This window comes from Theobroma cacao, chromosome 5 (assembly GCF_000208745.1).
Source record: "Theobroma cacao cultivar B97-61/B2 chromosome 5, Criollo_cocoa_genome_V2, whole genome shotgun sequence".
NCBI classification, from domain to species: domain Eukaryota; kingdom Viridiplantae; phylum Streptophyta; class Magnoliopsida; order Malvales; family Malvaceae; genus Theobroma; species Theobroma cacao.
The window spans coordinates 7,816,207-7,836,237 of record NC_030854.1 but is presented as its reverse complement, the minus strand read 5'-3'; the positions used below and the strand labels follow the sequence as shown (position 1 = coordinate 7,836,237).

General features: G+C 34.0%; 1 protein-coding gene across 1 annotated transcript; it reads right to left on the bottom strand.

The window, feature by feature from the left end:
• Positions 10,508–12,046, bottom strand: LOC18598350 (secoisolariciresinol dehydrogenase). The gene is made up of 2 exons (XM_007027843.2): positions 11,908–12,046; positions 10,508–11,455 (listed from the first exon to the last, which is right to left on the bottom strand). The coding sequence occupies exons 1-2, from the start codon at positions 11,937–11,939 to the stop codon at positions 10,642–10,644; spliced, it is 846 nt and encodes a 281-aa protein (XP_007027905.2). The 5' UTR covers positions 11,940–12,046; the 3' UTR covers positions 10,508–10,641.

Sequence of the window (20,031 nt, the reverse complement as noted above, 5' to 3'; positions counted from 1 at the left end):
CTAGTCATATGATGACTACAAACCATTCAAACAATGCGTAAGTCACGCAATGCCATATCAACTAGTAACACAATGCCATATCAAGAAGTCACACAATAACTACAAACCATTCACGCAATGCATAAGTCACGCTATGTGTAAGTCACTCAATGCCATATCAACTAGTCACACAATAACTAAAAACTANATGCAATGCCATATCAACTAGTCACGTATCGACTAAAAACCATTCACATAATGCGTAAGTCACGCAATGCCATATCAACTAGTAACACAATTCCATAATAGCCAGTCACGAGACTTAATTTTTTAACTCATGCAATTTTAGAATAAATACTCACGCCATTCCATAATAACTAGTAATGCGATTCCATATCAACTAGTCACGCAATGACTACAAGCCATTCATGTAATGCGTAAGTCAACTAATGCCATATCAACTAGTAACGCAATACCATATCAAAAAGTCACGTAATAACTACAAACCATTCACGCAATGCGTAAGTCACATAATGCCTGTCAACCAATCATGCAATGCCATATCAACTAGTCACACAATAACTAAAAACTATTAACACAATGCCTAAGTCACTTAATGCATATAAACTATTCATGCAATGCCATATCAACTTGTCACGTAATGCCCAAAAAATGTCACACAATGTCATATCGATCAATAGATAAGATTTAAATGAGATAGAACTTACATTGATCAGTTAAAGAAGTATCGATCATTAGAAACATCCCAAGTTAGTAGCACTTTAATCTCATGTTTTGGTCATTAAAAGCATCCCAAGTTAGTAACACTTTAATCCCATGTTTTGGTCATTAGAAGCATCCTAAATCGGTAACACTTCTATTAAGTTATGATTAGAATAAAATTAATAAATTATTATCATGTCAGGTAAAATAGATATAATTTAAACAAGTAATAGAACAAAGAGTAATTTTTTCATAATAAACAATGTTACTTTACAAACTTAAGTTTGAATCGAAAAAATAAATAAAGTAACAAACTTAAGTTTCAACATTATTAGCAAAAATCTCTAGTGCATAATTTTTCCTAAGGTCTTCAATGGCATTTGTATTCAAGGTTTGCTCGCTCGTATTGATCAGCCACTCACAAGTAGTGATTACCCAATCCTTCTAACTATTTCGGTCTGTATGTTCTAAGGTTTGTTCATTTAATTGCCAGCTCATTAGCGTCCAAGGTCATTTTTTACGACACACGTGATCAAAGTGCCTAGTTTAGTGGCTTATAATGGGAAAAAATGCGGTTAGGGGACCCATCTACTCATCATTCAAGTCAGACTGAATTGCATCTTGACGACCATATGAGGAGTCCACTGATGTCATACTTCATTCCACCAAGTTTATTTGCACTAGAACCCAGTGGCTATCAAAATGGCATGGCACCAAAATCGTGTCCACCTCATGCTATGGCTTCCCTCATGGCTAACTCTCACCCTTTGCGTAATCAAGTCGATGTTTAAGCAGAGCCACCTTCGTCGGCTTGAACTTCTTATTAGACGATGGAAGGCTTATTTCATGGCTCAGGCCAAGCAAAATCAATTGTCAATTAAGTTACACTCAATAGTTATACACCATGAACTAGAACCTTTAACATATATTTTTATAATTAAAACTCATTATAATATACTTATATAGAATTTCCTGTCAACAATGCATATTTTTTGCTTGTATACTTGGGAATGGTGCTTGCACTCACTTACACATGACACTAATGCATGTGTTAATGTGTTAGCTGTTCAACCACTCACTCGGCTTCTCCAAATGTGAAAAAATTCAAGGTCCTCTTGCCCTTCGATGCTTAGAATGTTAACCTTGCACATATAAAATACCAATGTCAAAAGGTCATTAGATTCAATAATTTCAAACTATAAAGCTGAATATCATGTAATGTTTGCATTTTACCTGGCTTGCTTGTTTTTCATGAAGTGCTCGTATTTGTCTTTCAACGCATCATTTGCTTTGTGCTGGAGTAATAATGGGTTAACATATGGGCTTTAAAGCTATTTGTTGGCCATGCTCAGCCGTGCATCTTCGACTCGAGGTAGAGGTAAAGCTTGAAAAGAAGGTGTGCTTTAAACTTGCTTGGGGGCCTTAAGTGGACTTGGGTTACAAGTAAGATGGGGAGCTTCAGATGGAGTTGGGCTACGAGCAAAAAGTGGGGTACGTGGAGTTGGGCTACAAGCAGGTTGGGGGGTCTTCGTTGAAGTTATGCTTTCAAGAGAAGTTGTGTATGGGGTTGTAAGAGGTGAACTTTGAGTTGAAGCAATTAGGTCATTAATACCATTTGGCTCATCAAGATCAACCCCCATATCGATGCCCTTTTTACTACACACATTATCTTATTAATTGACAGACCCACTTTACACAGTGATAAAAATTAAACACATTAAAACATCAAATAGATCCTAAATGCTATAAGTCACGCAATGAAAAAAGATAAAAACTCATGCCTCATAATGGTTGAGTAGCTGACGAACAATCCAGTCTTTCAACCCTTGCATTTCCTATCAGATTTGTAGTTGCATTGACTACATCTACTGCTGCATCTATTATTGGATCTCTAGCTGCATTGATCACATCTACACTTGTATGTCTTGCTACACCTCTATCTGTATTAACTGCATCTACATCTCCCTCTGCAGTGATTGAAGTTCCTTCGTTCATTGTATCCTATTCCGTTTCATCTCACGCTTTAAGCTTGTCTGCATCTAAGGATGCACTAGCGGGTTGCGTGCCTGATCATCATCCAATGATTAAGCAATAGGAGTCTTAGGAGCAACAAGCGTATCAAGAGTAGGACGATGGGCATCAACCTCCTTGTCTGTGGTGCGTTTCCGCTTAATGCCTCATCTTACCACCTTTTCCTCCTTATGCTCCATGATCTTCTTCTTTTGTTCAAGATGAAATTCTACTCGACCATCTAGCTGCCATATTGGAATGTATTGATGCCCCTCGGATAGATGGACATCAATGTCGACCCAATATGCTTTCAATATCTCTTCCACACTTGGCTCCAAAGTCCCTAATGCACGCAACTACACTAGAACATACGTTGCCAGTAGGTTGAAAACTAGTTAACATATGACAAAAAAATTAAATAAAACAAAAAAATATGGTTTTGTTCCTCACTCTGCCATCTCTCTCCTAACTAGCAATCATGTTGTGGAAGCTTGTGGGCTTCTCATAACAAGGCCATTTTAGCATTCTTGGATAAATATCTTTAGACTGGTGGTAGGATCCAAACCAACTTTGGATATCAAGTATCGCCTCCAACGTCCAAAACTGAACGTTAATTGTAAAATATTTTAATCAGTTAATAAAATCTTATGTGAAAAGGAAAATGGAAAACCTTAGGGCACACTACTTGAAATACCCATGCAAATTCATAAAGGGGGTAATGTTTCTTTTCTTCTACTCCTCTTGCTGGAGGTTGGAAGCTCTTCAACATGTAATCTATGGTCAGACTCCATACGTAGGTGCCCTATAGGAACGCATTCCACTGGTTGATGTCTCGACCAACAACAACAGCCATGGAATTACTACTCATCTATAGTCTTGACCGAATAAAATATTATTCGTGATCAAGACGAGGGCCATTTTTGTTGTGTCTCCATCTTGTTGAAATTGCCCTTTCTAAAACGTATCTAACATATGTTGTAGCTTCACTTGGTTGCTCGCTCCTTGTTGTCGCTAGTGAATTCTTCTGGGGATGGCCTGGTTGGGACTGAAAATAACACCTAGCATGGAGCTAAACGTGGTCCTATCACCAGAAAGAACTCACGCTTCGTGAACCAAGCCTTGGTATTGCCTATGGCAAACCACAACTCACCCTTGATGGTGCCAAGTTAATTGATTCTACATAGCAATAAGTTATGCACGAGACTAGCGCAGAATTAACATTTTCTAATTTGACATCCATCAGATTCCCGAAGCATGTTCTCTTCATCATGTCTAACTCATTTTCTTTCCACAACACCTCGCGTATGACATATAGCCGCGTCCACTTATAGTGGATGTTAATGCCAGCATTGAAGCCCCATTGGTCCCTCGGCTCACAAAGCAAAGCTTCCACATTCTCTTGTTCTGTTCCTGTTCTAGCTACCTACAATAGAAAACGTATAACATTTTCATTCTAGTAAATATGATCAATGAAGATTACAAAAAAAAATAACCAGTTCTTACTATCTTTACATACATAAAACAAAATAATTAAAGCACATGTGAAACATGGATTATTAAGTAAATAAACAGAGACATGTTAAAGCATTAAAGTTGAGCAAAAAAAAAAAATAGAATCTACAGAATGACAGTCACACAATGCCATACAAATTTCTCTCACACAATGCCATACAGATAACAGTCATGAAATGCCATACAGATAACAATCATGCACTACCATACAAATAACAATCACGCATTGCCATACAAATAACAGTGACACAATGCCCTACATATAACAGATTTTTTCTAGCTTGGATATTAACTGGCATCGCTCTGAGAGATTTGAAACACTTTGCAAATATAGATCTCTCCTAATATCAAGTTCAAAATGCTTCAATTCATATTTCATATGCAATTTTTCTTGATGAGTGAAGTCATCAAGATAGAACTTTTGAGAAAGCTTGTAGATGTCATCAATCTTGAATAACTTAAATCCATCTTTAGGATCTAAAGCTGAGTTAAGAACAAGCAACTCCATTGTATGTTCATTAAATCTACTATTCGTCTCTTGTAGCACTATATCTATGGTACCAATGAATAAATCAATCCTATAATGCTGCATCATCAAAATTTGCTCACTTTTCAATACTTGGCCTCTACCTAATTGACGAGGACCATTCATATTAAGGATTTCTATCTCATGTTTCTCACAAAAAGACTTGACTTCTTGAAATAAAACATCCCACCCATTATCTCTAAAGTTTTGAATAACTTTATTTGTTATAGTTACTAAATTCATTGCATTAATAATGTCTTGTGATTTACGTTAAAGAAGTCTGCATAAATTATCTGCCCTTTCCAAAATCTCTATCATAAGATGTAAAATAAAAACAAATTCAAATACAGTTATCAAATCATAAGCTCCATTAGCTAAGACCCTTTGGGATGAGGTGCCGCCTTTATTAATTATCTCACCTAGAGCTTTGAGAGTCGGATTCCACAAATCAAGTAAGTTACGAAAAGACCTCAAATGCGAGCCCTATCATGTATCACCTGCTTTTTTTAATGAGCCAACTTGATTTTTTCCTTTTCCAATATCAAGCTCATTAGTAGAACCCAACTCTACAACTTTAATTGCGCGAGCAATTTGCAAATGATCTTTTTTTTTTTTGTAGAGGAATCAACAACATTAATAATGAAAGCCAAATGGGAGAAAAAGTGCTCAACAGGAATAATGTTTTTGCATGTTGTTACCAATATTAATTGCAGTCAATGAGCAAAATAATGAATGTAAAAAACAAATGGGCACTCTTTCAAAATAATGCTCGCAATCTGTTCCTTTCAGCTTGCATATTACTAGCTCCATCATATCCTTGCCCTTGGATATTTTGGATGCTAAGATTATGAAAAGCAAGCACACTACAAATTTTCTCTTTTAGAGTAGAAGCATTAGCTTCTTCCACATGAACCAAATCAAAGAAACTCTTTTGAATGAAGCCTTTTTTATCAACAAATCTTAAGATAGTAGCCATTTGCTCTCTTTTTGCATCATCTCGTGATTCATCTACAAGAATACAAAATTTTGAGTCACTAATTTCTTTCTGAATGAACTTTTGGATTTTGCTTGCAAAAAAGGCCAAAACCTCTTTTTGAATTATAAGAAACATATAAGAGGCATTTTAAAAGGCATTATTCAAGACAATTGAAGCTACTTTCTCATTGTAAGAAGCAATATGTTTTATGATTTCAATAAAATTGCCATGATTAATTAAATACTTACGTTCATTATGAACTCAAAAGGCAATACCTTGTAATACAAACAACTTAGCAACATCAATTGAAACTTTGAGTCGCAATCAATTTTTCAAAACTTTTTTAGACTTTTGTTTATCAACAACCTTCTGAATATTTTGAGATGAATTCATTAAATCACGACAATGCTCTTTAGCTTTCTTATGTGCAGAATTTGGACCTTTTCTTTCATGGTTTAGGAAAGGACAATCATACCCCATGTTGACTTTCCTACAATGTCAAAAACCCTTAACTATAAAAGTAGTTGATTCAAAATGACCTGATGGCTTAGCAAATAGAAAGCATGGAAGACAATATGCTCCATCTTTGGTTGGAGAATATTCCAACCAATCAGGATACAACTTAAACCAAGGATAAACAAACTGTCGGCCATTCTTTTCATTTGCTGGGTAAACACCATTTTGTGGAATGCCTTTATATGGACCAAGCCTAAGATAAGTTCTAAGTATTGCATCTTTTGGTATACTAGGTAATCACTTATTGGCTTCCCAATCCTAAATCACGCTTTAAAGAAATATCATCAAATTCTTTAGGTTCGGTATTGGCAAACTTAGTAAGTTGAGATTCCAGATAAGGAAATTCATGTTCTGAAGAATTGAAAACATTTGGATGAGGATTATGGACATTCACAGTTGACATGTCAAGAATGGGAAGGTCAACATTGTCCTATCGAGATTTTTTCTTGAAGTAAGAATCGATTTTTGAATTAATCATGGCTTTGTACCTATTTAATTTGAAAAAGTAAGATAGGATTATTGAAAATTTTTAAATATTTTAATCACATTCTATTTCAGTTTTAAGTCAAATCCTCTAAATTGTTATCAATAATGAACAATGCATATTAATAGTTGAAGAAACTCATTCTAGCAATGATAACAGAACCTAACTTCAAAATTATATTTTGAGCTTTTTGATTAGTCACCTTCACCTATAAGAGAATAAAGTATACCTTTTAGATTAAAATATATAACAATAATTAATCTACAATATCCTTTATGTCACAGCCTAATTTTCAGGCCATGATCGGAGCATGGGCCAAATGGGCACAGCCCACCAAACCTTAGCAAGCCTCTTATGCAACCTATTCATTACTGCATCAGATATTTCTAAAGTTACATTTCTTAATTCTCAACTATAAGTACTTTAGTAATGTGCTATGACAACCAAATACTTGCATTTATATTATTCCAAAATGATGTCAACCATTTGGCAACTCATAGTGGCAACATTAATCAAAATGAACACATACTATTTGTGACATGTATCTTAGTGATTTACATCACGTGTACATATACACAAGCAAAAGACTCTTGACTTCTAGCGGAGTGACTTTAGGTGAAGGTACAGCTATTGAATGCCGTGGTACTTGCCAAAGGGGCGAATATACATGGACCCTTCACTCTAGGTTCCAACTATCTCTAGATCTTAAAAACATGAAGTTAAAAGGGTGAGTATAAACTCAGTGAATGAACATAAGAAGGGAACAAGCATACAATAAGAAAAATTTAGAAATCATAATGCATTTAAGTTAAAATAATGCAATTTTATATATTATGAACAAAACTCGATGTCGTGTTGTTTTTCAACTACTTTAAAATATTTAGGAAGTTCAAGCAAGGCAAGCATAGCAAAGTGAATCTCGCTACAGTGGAATGCTGCAGTGAGAATGAATTTTTGTTGCAGCGAACTTCAAGGTAAATTTTTGAACCAACAACTTGAGGGTTTCTCGCTGCAGTGAGAGTGCATTTTTGTTGCAGTGAAAATCCGGGCAAACATTTTACCCAACCACCTGAAAATTTCTCACTGCAGCAAGAATGCATTTTCATTGCAGCGAAATCCAAAGCAAGGGTTAAGGCCATCCACCGGAGAGTTTCTCGCTGCAGCGAGAAGGCATTTTTGCTATAACGAAACATCTGGGCAGATGAAATTATGCGAAATTTTCACTGCTATAAAAATCCAATCCTGTTGCAACGGAAATCAAATTAAACACATTTGACAATAATCAAGTTTCAACAGTCAATGCAATCACATATTAATTCCAAACCTCTCTATATAGTAAATATATATATATATATACACACACGTATGCCGCCACCGCCTCATCCGGCTCATGTGCACTCCCACACCGCTCATAGGTAGAGTCATCATGTACACCCCCACATCGCGCACAGGCAATATCATCATTCACACTCCCGTACCCTATCATCGCCGGCATGTGCACTCCCACACCACACATGCACGGTTATAATTATCACACAATATTAACTATCAATACATAACATATATATATATATATATATATATATATATATATATATAAACATAATATAGGAGCACAATGATTCATCATATTACACATTCACAACATACAACATTTTATCAAGGGCTTGTTCTCATGCATATTTTGAGAAAAGTTCAGTAAAATATTTCAAGTGATTTAACCAAATTCATATGCATTTATCCCAAAACATTTTAATGCAAGTTCACTCACTTGTCTTTGTTAATGCTTGTGGATTGACTCCAACTTCGACTAATGCTCCGTGTGGAGGTGTGGGGTCTCGTTGGAACCTATCACACACAATAACATCACACCAACTCAATTAACATAAATATTATTCCAAATGTTATTTTTCTAAATCAAGTTTTGCTAGTTATTTTTAACTAGCTTCCAATTACCATTTGACTAGTCATTAGTTTACACTACTCTAGTCACACTAAGAATAAACAAACAACCCTCAACAATAAAACAACCCACAACTCTAATTATTGGCCATCATCAACAACTTAAAATCGAACCTAACTCACTACTCACCTTAGTGGTTTTGTAGTTGAATTTCTTTCCAAGAGTTTGTCAAGCTATTATGGAAAGTCTCTCTCTCTCTCTGTCTCTAAAAATGTCCATCTAGTTAGAAAAAGTATTGAGGAAAGACTTTTGAGGGTTCTTGAGGTGTAGAAGTGAAAGAGTATGACAAATCCTATAATAAGGCATATAAAAACATAAGGTTTGGGGTTACCATGAAAAAAATCATGAAGGTTTCAAGGGAGGCTTCCATGGAAGGTGGAAAACGTGAAATGGGAAGAAGAAGAAGAAGCTACTGGAAGTGACGAGAAGGTGCTGGAAAAAACGGGATATTTATCCTATAGTTGACTAAGTTTCACTTATTTACAAAAATGCCATTACATAGTTAACTTTACCTTCTTTCTTTCCTTTGGTTCAATTTTTTTACCCTTTTGATACTGAGAAAAGGTCATAATAGACTAGGGCACTCAAGTTCATGAAAACTTAGAAATTTAGACTCGAGATCCAAAATGACCATTTTGCCCTTATTGTGGAAATATCATTATTTATATTTTCTTCATTTATTTTATTATTATATACATTATTCATGTATTCCTTAGGCCTACTTAGGCCTTAATAATATTAGAAAACCCACTTCTAGGAGCTCACTAAGGAAAATGACAAAATTACCCCTAGTCTGTGTTGTCACGTCTACTTCTAATTACGTGTTTATGGAGGTCGAGGTTTCACACTTTATAAATTCAAATGTTACAATATAAAACAAATGTAAAAATTAAAATTGAATTGAAATTTGGGAATTAAAGAAACATTACCTGTGCATTATGATAGATTCATTTTAAATGTCAGTGATTTCAAAATTTATGTGAGTTAAAGAGTTTAGTATAGTTATTTGGTTTGGAGAAGAGAAAGGAATTTCAAATTTGTATGAGTTAAAGGGTAGGGTTTAGAAAACAATCAAGGAAAAAAGAAAGAGAGGAACGGTTCTAAAAAAAGTGAAGGGTTTCTATTAAGGAAAAAAAAGAAGAAAAAAGAATTGGGTGAGTTAAAGGTTAGGGTTTAAAAAAACCTAAGAAAAAAAGAGAGAGAGGAATGGCTTGAAGGGTTGAAAAGAAAAGAAAAAAGAAAAAAGAAAAAAGAAGGAAAAAAAGGAAACGGCTTGAAGGGAAAAAGGGGAATGGTTTGAAGTGCTTGAAGGAAAAAAGGGAAAAGAATTTCAAAATTTGGACCTAGAATGGATTGAACATGGGTCTTTCAAAATTTAGTTTAAATTAGTTACCATTACTTCAAAGATATTCATTTAAATCATTTGAGATTGCAAAGTTATATACTTTTAATTTTATAAATTTAAAATAAAAAAATAAAAAAATGAGAAGTGGATGCCGCCATTCCTCTCCCTCCAAAGGGGGGGGGGGGGGGGAGCAGGGACCCCCAAAATTTCAAAAAATTATATATTTTTTCTTTGTTATATTTTATAAAATTTAAATATTATTTTTATTTTTTTAAAAATTTTATAATTTTATCTCTTCTAATATTAAAATTTTCATTTTTATCTCCTTAAATCTAAAATCTTGACTCAGCCATTTATTGGATGGGTTGGTGTTCAATATCAGTCTTTATCATCCACCTCACTAGAGTGAGATGTGGAAGCTGTTAAGCCATTTTATTAATGAAATCTTCTGTTTGAGCCAAAAAAAAAAAAAATCGATAAGGGAACGAACACTTTTGTGTTTAACTTTGAAGCCAAGGTCAACATAGATAGTAACTTTCTAGAGAGGGTAAATGGAACATCTGAACCATTAACCCCTGAACTTATTAGCGGAAGAAATAAATTAACCTTATGAAGGCTGAATGTCTTCATTGCAGTTTTGCAGTCCCGTTTTCCATGTTGGATTGTTTAGACTGTAGCCTCCATCAACCGGTAAGTTGACACCACTCAGATATTTGGCCTCATCGCTTGCTAGAAAAAGGGCAGCCTGCGCAACATCTTCTGGTTCCAATATGGTCCCTTTCAAGACTGCTGTTGTAGACAATATCTCCTCCCCCTTTCGTTTATCCAAAATTCCCAACGTTTTTTGTAACAGAGGAGTCACAACTGCGTGAGGAGATATGCAATTAACTCTAATTCCATACTCTCCTAACTCCACGCTCAAGCTCTTAGTCATTCCTACAACAGCATGCTTTGATGTGGTGTAGGCGTGAGAAATACCAAGGCATACCAATGAAGCAACACTAGCAGTGAAGAGAATGCACCCTTTCTTGGCTGGAATCATCACTCTGGCAGCATGCTTGGCACCCAAGAATGCGCCAAACACATTGACATCAAGTACCCTCTTAAAGTTCTCTATATCTGAAGTTATGGCTCTGATTTCAAGGTCACCTGGAATGCCAGCATTGTTGAACATGATATCAAGCTTTCCGTACTCCGAGACTGCCAAGTCCACAGCATTTTGGACATCAGTTTCACACGTCACATCACAGTGGATGTAGCTGATAAAATCTGGTGTTCCAAGCTCTTTGCAGAGAGAGTGACCTAATTCATCTTGTATATCTGCAATAAGAACCTTAGCTCCATGCTTGACAAAGAGCCTAGCAGTGCTCTCTCCTATGCCACTAGCACCACCAGTTATCAATGCTACCTTACCTTCTAGCCTGCGTCAAGAAAACATAGGGTTTAAGTCAATGAATCCAATTTATATGTTTTGTCTTCTATCATGCGTAAAAATTTTAAGTATGGGCAGCCGCTTCTCCTTTTTTGTTGAACCATATTAGAACACAACAGCTGAGGTAGTCTAATAACTTAAACACCTGATGAACAGACTTAAACAAACTGAGAATAATTTTTTCTTAAAACAAGAAAGCCCTTGAAAAGACTTGAACACGTTCCATAAAACAATAAATAGAGTAATAACCAAGTTATTTATGACAAAATAATCTTGCATATTTGATTAAATAATAAGTGCATGTATCTCTTATTTTTCAAAAGGGTCAAATTACCTGTTAAAAAAACATATAAATGACAAAGTAGTTAAACTCAACAGAATTAATTATTTAAGACTAGCATATGCAGGAAAAATGAGTTTTTTGATGAACATAGTTTTTACCTCTTGGCTACCAGAGATTGACCAGCATTCATTGTATATAGCTCTCGACAAGGAATCCGTCCTCAATATTTTGTTGTCTTCATGTCACTTCTTTGCCATATCTAGTATTTATAATGCAAAGAGCAGCCGCTCACAGTTCAAGAATGGATATGGAAGAATCATTAGTTAGGTCCAAACCAGTAGATATTTTCATTTGGGACGATTGCTTGTCGTGCATTCGACGAATATGGAGTCATCAATGATCTCATCTTCCAGTTAATGACAAATTTGTACCATTGTTTGGTCTTTTACACCGTGTAAGTTACAACTAAATCATGTGATGTTTCATTTTGTGGACATTAGAAAAAGATCCGTGCGTTGCCTCGGGTGGATCAGTCAGCATGAGTTCAGCTTACAGAACCTTGCCGAAATCAAGTCTTCCATCACACTTGTACAATTATGACCCACTTCAAAAAGCAGAAACAATCACTCTCTCAGCCAAATACCCAAAAATAGTTCAACCAAAAGAATCAAACAAAAAAGAACGGTCCAAGAAAGAGAAATGCCAACTCATGAAACATTGCCAGCAATTACATCAAACCCAATCCCCCGCACATCAAACACAACTTACAGTAGATCTTAAGGGACATGGGAATCCTGCATTCATATCCTGTGTTGAACCAACTCTTATGTCCTCCGACTCTTATTTGGAGCTTGTTGTTGAAATTGCAAATACAAAATGAAGGCGAATAATATTAGTATTTATCATTCTATACATCCATTCCCACCTTACTAACAAAATACATGTTTTTTTTATTAAAAACTGCTTGGATGCTACCAAAGTTTCTAACCTACATTTTGGTGTAGCTAAAGATGTTCAATAGTGGAGATGGTTTGCCAATATACATTACCAGCATTCTAAGTATATACAATTCATGATCAAAGTGTTGAATATAGCATGCTGCCTTCATGCAGAAAGGATAAGACATTATGACATATGACTGGCAATCAAAATTTAGTGATTGGTCATTAAAGGTAGGTGGGTAAAAAGTTTGTAGTCAAGTCGTGCTTTTATCAGTGACTTGGTTTGAGTGTGCTCTGCATTGGAAGAAAAGATTTTGTCATCTATCTTTTGTATAAGTTCTTATGCATGAAATTATTGTAGAAAATTGTGTATGAGGTTTCTAAAGAGCTTTTTTGATATGTTACAGATTTTTTGAGCATTTGTAAAGTTATAATAGCAATGTTAATATAGAACTCTCATTTAATTCAAGTGTATATATTTGTTATACCTGGATTTATATTTTTTGGTGGGTGATTTTTCTCCTTGGCTTGTGATGGTCTGTTTTTAAGGTGTGCAGTCTAAAAAAAGCTCTTTGATCACTTGGTTGCATATCGGTGATGGCAAAGGTTGTTGGTTAGCTTGTTCAGATCTTGTTGGAGGTGTTGTTGATATAGATGCACTAGTAAGAGTTGGAGTGGGGGATTGTTGGTTTTCTATTTTATTACAGTCAAACATCTTGTAAGACAACTCTTGCTTTGACTACTTTTGAGGTTAGACCTATAATGAATGTCCTCATCTGTTAGATCAAGGCTTTTATAGGTCCAGGTAGTGTCATGTAATGGATACTTTTAAGTCCTGTAAGTTTTGTAATTATAGACCCCACTAATTTCTCTACTGGTTTTCAGAAAGTCACCAATTCCATTTGTCCAATATTATCTTCTACAATGAATTGTATGCAGCATCTAAAACAGTAAGTTTTTATCAGTGACATAATTAAAGGAGCAAGAAAATAGAATAAAAAAATCTAAACTATCACACAGAATTAGTAGCTAATATTGAAGAGTAAACCAAGCCATTTGTCAAACTTGTATTCCAATTAGAATCTATGGGAGATAAAAAAGGGTTAACCTGTCAAGTATAATTACATATACCAGCAAATGAAAACCAAGTGTTTATGATCAACACAATAAAAGGGGCAAGAAAACAGAATAAACAAATGAAAACTATGAAACAAAGTCAATGATCAATATAGAAGAGTAAAACAAGCCATTGTCAAATTTTTATTCCATTTGCAATGCATTTATTAATTCTCTTTGTAGTTCTTAAATGGTTTATGTAGATACTTGATTTTGTTTAATACTGTTACTCTAAAGAATTATGTTACAACATAATATTGTACAGAGAACAACCTAAACAAGGGAAGTGCTACTTCACGCAGAATAACGAGAACAAGTGAAGCGTTACTTCACGCAAAACAACTAGAACAAGTGGAGTACTACTTAAAGCAGAACAACTAGAATAAGTAAAGCACTACTCCATATGGAACAACTAATACAAGTAGAATAGCTACTTCAAATAGAATAACCACTTCACTTGGGTGATAGTGAAAGTAACTCTAAATAAGTGGTAGGGTTCATGGGTTACTTTCATCTTGGGATGTTCCAGAGAGTTTGGCTTAGTGGCTTAGATATGGAGGCAATTAAGAGGTCTTTCTTTTAATATTTTTCTGAAGTACAAGTGTTTCACCTTCCTACCTTCTTCTCTTATACCGATTCTCGTACAGCTTCTTCTCTTATACCTATTCTCATACACCTCTTTGCTATTACCTTTTACTTGAGAACAAGTCTTATTACATCTAATTACAGTAACGGTTACTCACATTAATGTTCTTCATAAAAATGTCATTTATTAGACACATTAAAGCCTATTCTTGAGTAACGGCCACTTTTAGCACTATATATAGAGCCTCACAATTCATTTAGAGGGACTCTTCTCTCCCCTATCGAGCTAACACATTCTCAGCTTGAGAGCTTCTTTTTCTAATTATCTTCTACTCTCTAATTTTTTTCTTATTATCTTCCACCTGGCACAACACTCAATACTTCAGGAACTGCTCCAATCTTCCTCTCTGCCGCCTCCGGCACAACCTTTTACTTGTTTACAACGCTTCCTTTCCCTATCACAAGAACTCCCTTTACAGTTTACATGAAGAAAAAGTTTTTGAGCAATTTAAATTAGAGTAGTAAAAAAAATAAATTAGTTCTGATTTGCTTACGTTGCCATAGGTGCTTTCTTTTTGTGTTGTGTACACTAGTATTTTCGAGCATAGAAACGCAAGTCTACTTCACATTCATCCCAAGAATTGTAGAATCATCCATTTTCGCAATCGATATTAGTTATCATTCCTGTCACTTTGAATCTAGTGTGCTACAATGTGTATGAATTGTTAGTATAATTATGTCATATAAATTTGTGACAAAATTGTTTGATCATTTTTGTTTCTAACTTGTATTTTAGATGGGTCAACTCCATTTCTTTCCATAATGGTTGATTCTTTAATTTTAGCATTGCTTGTAGCTAATTGATACAAGTCATTTTGCATGTCAATGATTTAGAGACTAAATTGTTCATTATCATATCTGCAATTTGTAGTATAATTATGTATTGATTTATTTCTAATATAATATGAAGTAATTTAAAGAGAACTATTACCTTTGTTTAAATGTTGCAGTTTCTTTTATGCCTAGGTCACGTATATTTTGGTGGTTGAGCAAAATGCACGGTAAAGAATGTTTGAAAAAATAATAAAAAAATATTGAAAGTTTGATTAACAGATAGTAAATTAAGCAATAATATGTGATATTCATACTCATGTATTTCTTTACTGTTGTGCCATCGAAGATGATAATGGGGCTAATTACATCGTCGAAAAGGTGGTCTTGATTTATTCCTTTAGCTTTATCTCCATATAAGACAACTTTTAATTTGTTACCCCTATGAATGAGAAGAGAAAGCATGACATTTCATTGTAGTAAGATTGAGTTATGGGGGAAAACATATATATTTTTAATTTTACTTGAAGTCCTCAATATAAAGGTATCGTTTTTTCACCTTGTTTCTTCCATTTTGCAAAAGACTTTTTCAACAATGGTCATGGATTGTAAAGCTTTGATAAAGTCTGGTCGAAATGAAAACATCATTCAAATAAAATTAACTTAGCATTTGTGTAAAATTAAGGATCAATTTTGATACTACGGATGTAGTATTTAGTAGTTAATCAGAGGTAGAATTCAAGGCAAACAAAAGGAGTTAAAAGAGTATCATTTTGTGCCTTTTGCACTTATCTTGTAATTAATTATTGTGAAGACTGTTCAAAAACATGTTTATAGGACATGTTTATGTTGGGATTCGACCTCATGCTCAAACATGAAGTTAAAAACACAACCTAGTGAAAAAATACAACATGCATTTAACCAAAGAAACAACCGAATCCCATAGGATCAATGTTTTTGTTTTTCATGTAATTTTCAAATTAATTATGAACATTCATAAGTTTAAGTATTACATACCTTGCTCTAGATATCATAATCAAGAGCTAGTTAAATCCAAAATACGCTTGTCATGAGGCCAGTAACTCGAAATGAGAATAACATAATTTGAAATCTTGTAGTAGAAATCTTTGCTTATTTACCTTTAGGATTCATTAAATCTTCAACCACCCAAGTGTTGGGCCTTTAACAATAATTCACACAGTGACCGAATAAGACATTCTCAAAGGTAGGATTTTACTTGTAGTAGCAAGTTTTGTTTCTAAAATAAAAAAAATCAAAAGTACTTATCGAATCTTATTTCTATCAGACAAAAAAAACTATTTTTCTTTTCTTATTTTTATGAAACAACAAAGAAGTGGCTGAAGGCTTAGATTTTTAGTTGTTTAAAATAATGTATTTATATAGCCAAACTAAGTTGTAACCTTAGATATAATATTTGTATTTTTATTCAATTAAGTCCTTATGATTTTAATTAATTTTTCAACTTTATTTTGGTATATTTCAATTAAGTCCAACTTAATTGATTATTGTTGTCGATTTTATACTCGTAAGCATATGTGTCACTCAAGAAATATAGAGATAAGTTGACTATCATTTTTCACAGAGATTTGCTCTTAAATTTTTACCAAGTATTAAAGTTGTAGCAAAAATTTTCCTATCCAAGCACTCAATTTTTAACACTTAATTAAAGTAAAATTTTCTATTGAAACCAACTAAAGATATGAATGTAATTTTACTAAAGAAATAATTATTGTAAAGACTTAGGATCATGGTGTCTTTCAATATTTCATTTGAATCTAATCTTTTACTTTAAACTTAGATTAATGGGGTGAATGACTAACTTAGAATCTGAGTTTATGTACAAATTTTTGTAAAGATTCTTGCACACATACTTTTCAAAATTAATCCCATATGTCTATGCAAATTAGTTAAGAAAAGTTCATTAAGTTTTTGTTTTAATTTGGTTACCCATGGTATTTAGGTATATGTCTATCCTAAGTATAAATCTATCACCTAATCTCTAAGTGATCGAACATAAGCTATTCAAATCAATGGTCTATTTTAAACTCTCTTTGTCAAGTTGCATTTAGAGACCTTAATCATTTCAACTGGTGATCAAGCAGAAAAAAACATTAATCATGGATTTGAATAAACCATACAATACCTATTAACACTAAGCAAAGAAAAGTCATATTTTCAAACTACATATTGAAATAAACCATAATCCTAGAAGGAGAATTTAGTTCATCATCATTTCTTCAGAAAACATCACAATTTCAAGGGAACAAATCATTTCTATAGCAAAAAGATAAAAGAGAAATGAAAAACTAAATTGAAGAACAAGGCTGTAGATGATCTCGATCTACAATCCTTTTCGTTTTCTTCTAGTTTCCTCTTTTTATAAAACTTATTTGTTTTCTCTCTAACTGTTGTTTGTTTCCTTTTGAGACTCTCCCTTTTAGCTGTTGAAAGTCACATATTTAAAGCCAAAAAAATCCTTAAAAGATAAAACCCCGAATAGTTGTGTTTCAGTGAAACGCGTCAAAGCATTGTGACCTTCCTCTTTGAGTGCCATAGTGCTCTACAATTCTTTATTTCTTTTTCACTAACTTTCAATCAGTGTCGTGGCCCTCCTCCATGACAATTGTGGCACTGAGCTCTCAAGCATTTGTATGAGAGCAATGTTGCTCCTTTGGGCACTGCGGCCTTGGGTTTTGCAAGGTCGTGGCATTAAGTTAGGTGCTACCTTGGTGCAAACTACTGCAGTACCTCATCTTACAGAACAATTTTCTCCTACCTTGAGGTTGATCTAAGTGAAATGGTAAACATGAATGTTACAGGTTTGTCTCTCATCTTTTCAATGGTCTAAGAATCATGTTGACTGAATCTCTGTAGCTCGAGTTATGTCTAAATTACCGCAACATGTTTAGTGAAAATCTATGTCGTAGTCTTCATTGCATAGTTTATCACCATTTAACTTTATGCATTTGAAAACCTACAAACACAAGGACAAAATCAGTATTGGCTTAAAATAGGACTTTGAACATTAAAATGAACTAGAATTACTTGAATTAAACTAAGTTAACATGCTATAAACTAATCAAACAAAAACATAAAAATTGTCTAAAATCTACTTAAAACACAAGGACTTAGCTACATTAACATCTTAAAATGTCACTAAATAACTCTATATAATAGAGTTATCACACCCTCAAACTTAACATTTTGCTAGTCCTTTAGCAAAATTAAAATTAAAATTGATATGGCATAATTGAAAACATCAAGCTAGTAGATTGCACAAATCCATAAATCACCTTTTATTTCCTCATAAGTTGTCCTGTTTTCCCAACTCATAACAAAACATCAATATTGTTTCAGTTTACATTTCATTCCAATGCAAGCTTATGTTCGAATGAATTTCCCTGTGTGTGTGAAATCTCTTACAAAAAGTATCATGCACTTCATATAAGACTATGCTCATACAAACTTCAAACTAGCTCAGAATTTCATAAGTTTGCTTTTCACCTATCTTTCCACTAATGTAGGCTAACACTTAACTATGGATCGTTAGGACTTTATTTAGCTTGTAATATATGGCTAGGGTAAAAGTAGGCTATAAGATATAATAAGGCTCAAATCAACCTAAGCATATAATAATTCTACGACTTATATAGCCTTACTTCTCTTTACCAAGTATACCTTTTTCTTTCCCTTCACTTTTTCATTTGTCAAGAATTTTTTAAAAGCAAGACCCCCAAACTTGTTTCTTTCAATGATAATGGAATGAATGCCTTGCATTGAATTTCAAAATTTTCTCCACTTCATATTTTCATCGAATAATTCAACATATAGTTCCTTAAACATTGTACATGTTTAAGAGTGAGGGACGTAGAGTTGGAAAATTATTTAGAAGCTAAGCTAAGTTATTTATGCTTGACAAAGAAAAAAAGAAAAATTTTTAGCTCAAAGGGGTATACTAGGGATAAAATTTGATTGGTTTAGCCTAAAAGGCTCAATCAATCCAAAGCTAGCCTAAGTAATTTCCCTAACTAATTATAGCTTAGGATTTCGCCTCAAGAAAGGATCAAACAAATTCTAAAACTCCAAACATAGTCTAAAATTTTGCATTCACATAATCGTTCTCTAAATATACATAATGACTCAATATAAGAGGTAAGGTGCTCAATTGTGGAATTTTCATCCTACAATAATGCTATACATCATAATTCAGCATACGACTTCAACTATATTCATGTTTTACTAACATTGACAAGAATAACAAGAGAACTATGTTTCATCATTGGATAGGTAAATTAATTTCATGGTGCATTACTCTACTTTCATGTTTCAACACACTCCCAGCATACATGCAAACTGATTAGTTTAAAGTATAAGTGCAATATACTAAAAGAAAGCATAAAAAGTCCCCCCCTCAAAAAAAAAAAACTTAAAGAGAACATTATCCCCAATGTTCCTGAAAGTAAGAAAGAGAATACTCCCCTATGCTTGCAAATGATGTCACACGTCATCCTCTTCATCATCATCCTCATGGTTATCTAGGGTGGGATCAGCTGGTAATGTTAGGAAGGTAGCCATGTCCATGCTAATGTGCTTGCGTATGCCCTTATCATCGCTTCAATGGATTGAAAACATGTTGCTTGATGGTCCATGTGATGCTCAAGTTGTTCCATTCATTGAGACATTGAAAGATTTTGGTTACGTGGCTGGGGCAAAGGTGCAGCAGATGAAGTTCCGCCAATGGTAGATTACTCTCGCATGTGAAACCAGTGAATGATTTCATCATCCAAT

Excerpts from the sequence above, each read along its gene's own strand:
- LOC18598350 (XM_007027843.2), bottom strand. The coding sequence starts at position 11,939 with ATGAATGCTGGTCAATCTCTGGTAGCCAAGAG. Across the intron at positions 11,456-11,907 it reads CAATCTCTGGTAGCCAAGAG|GCTAGAAGGTAAGGTAGCAT; the intron begins GTAAAAACTATG and ends TTCTTGACGCAG.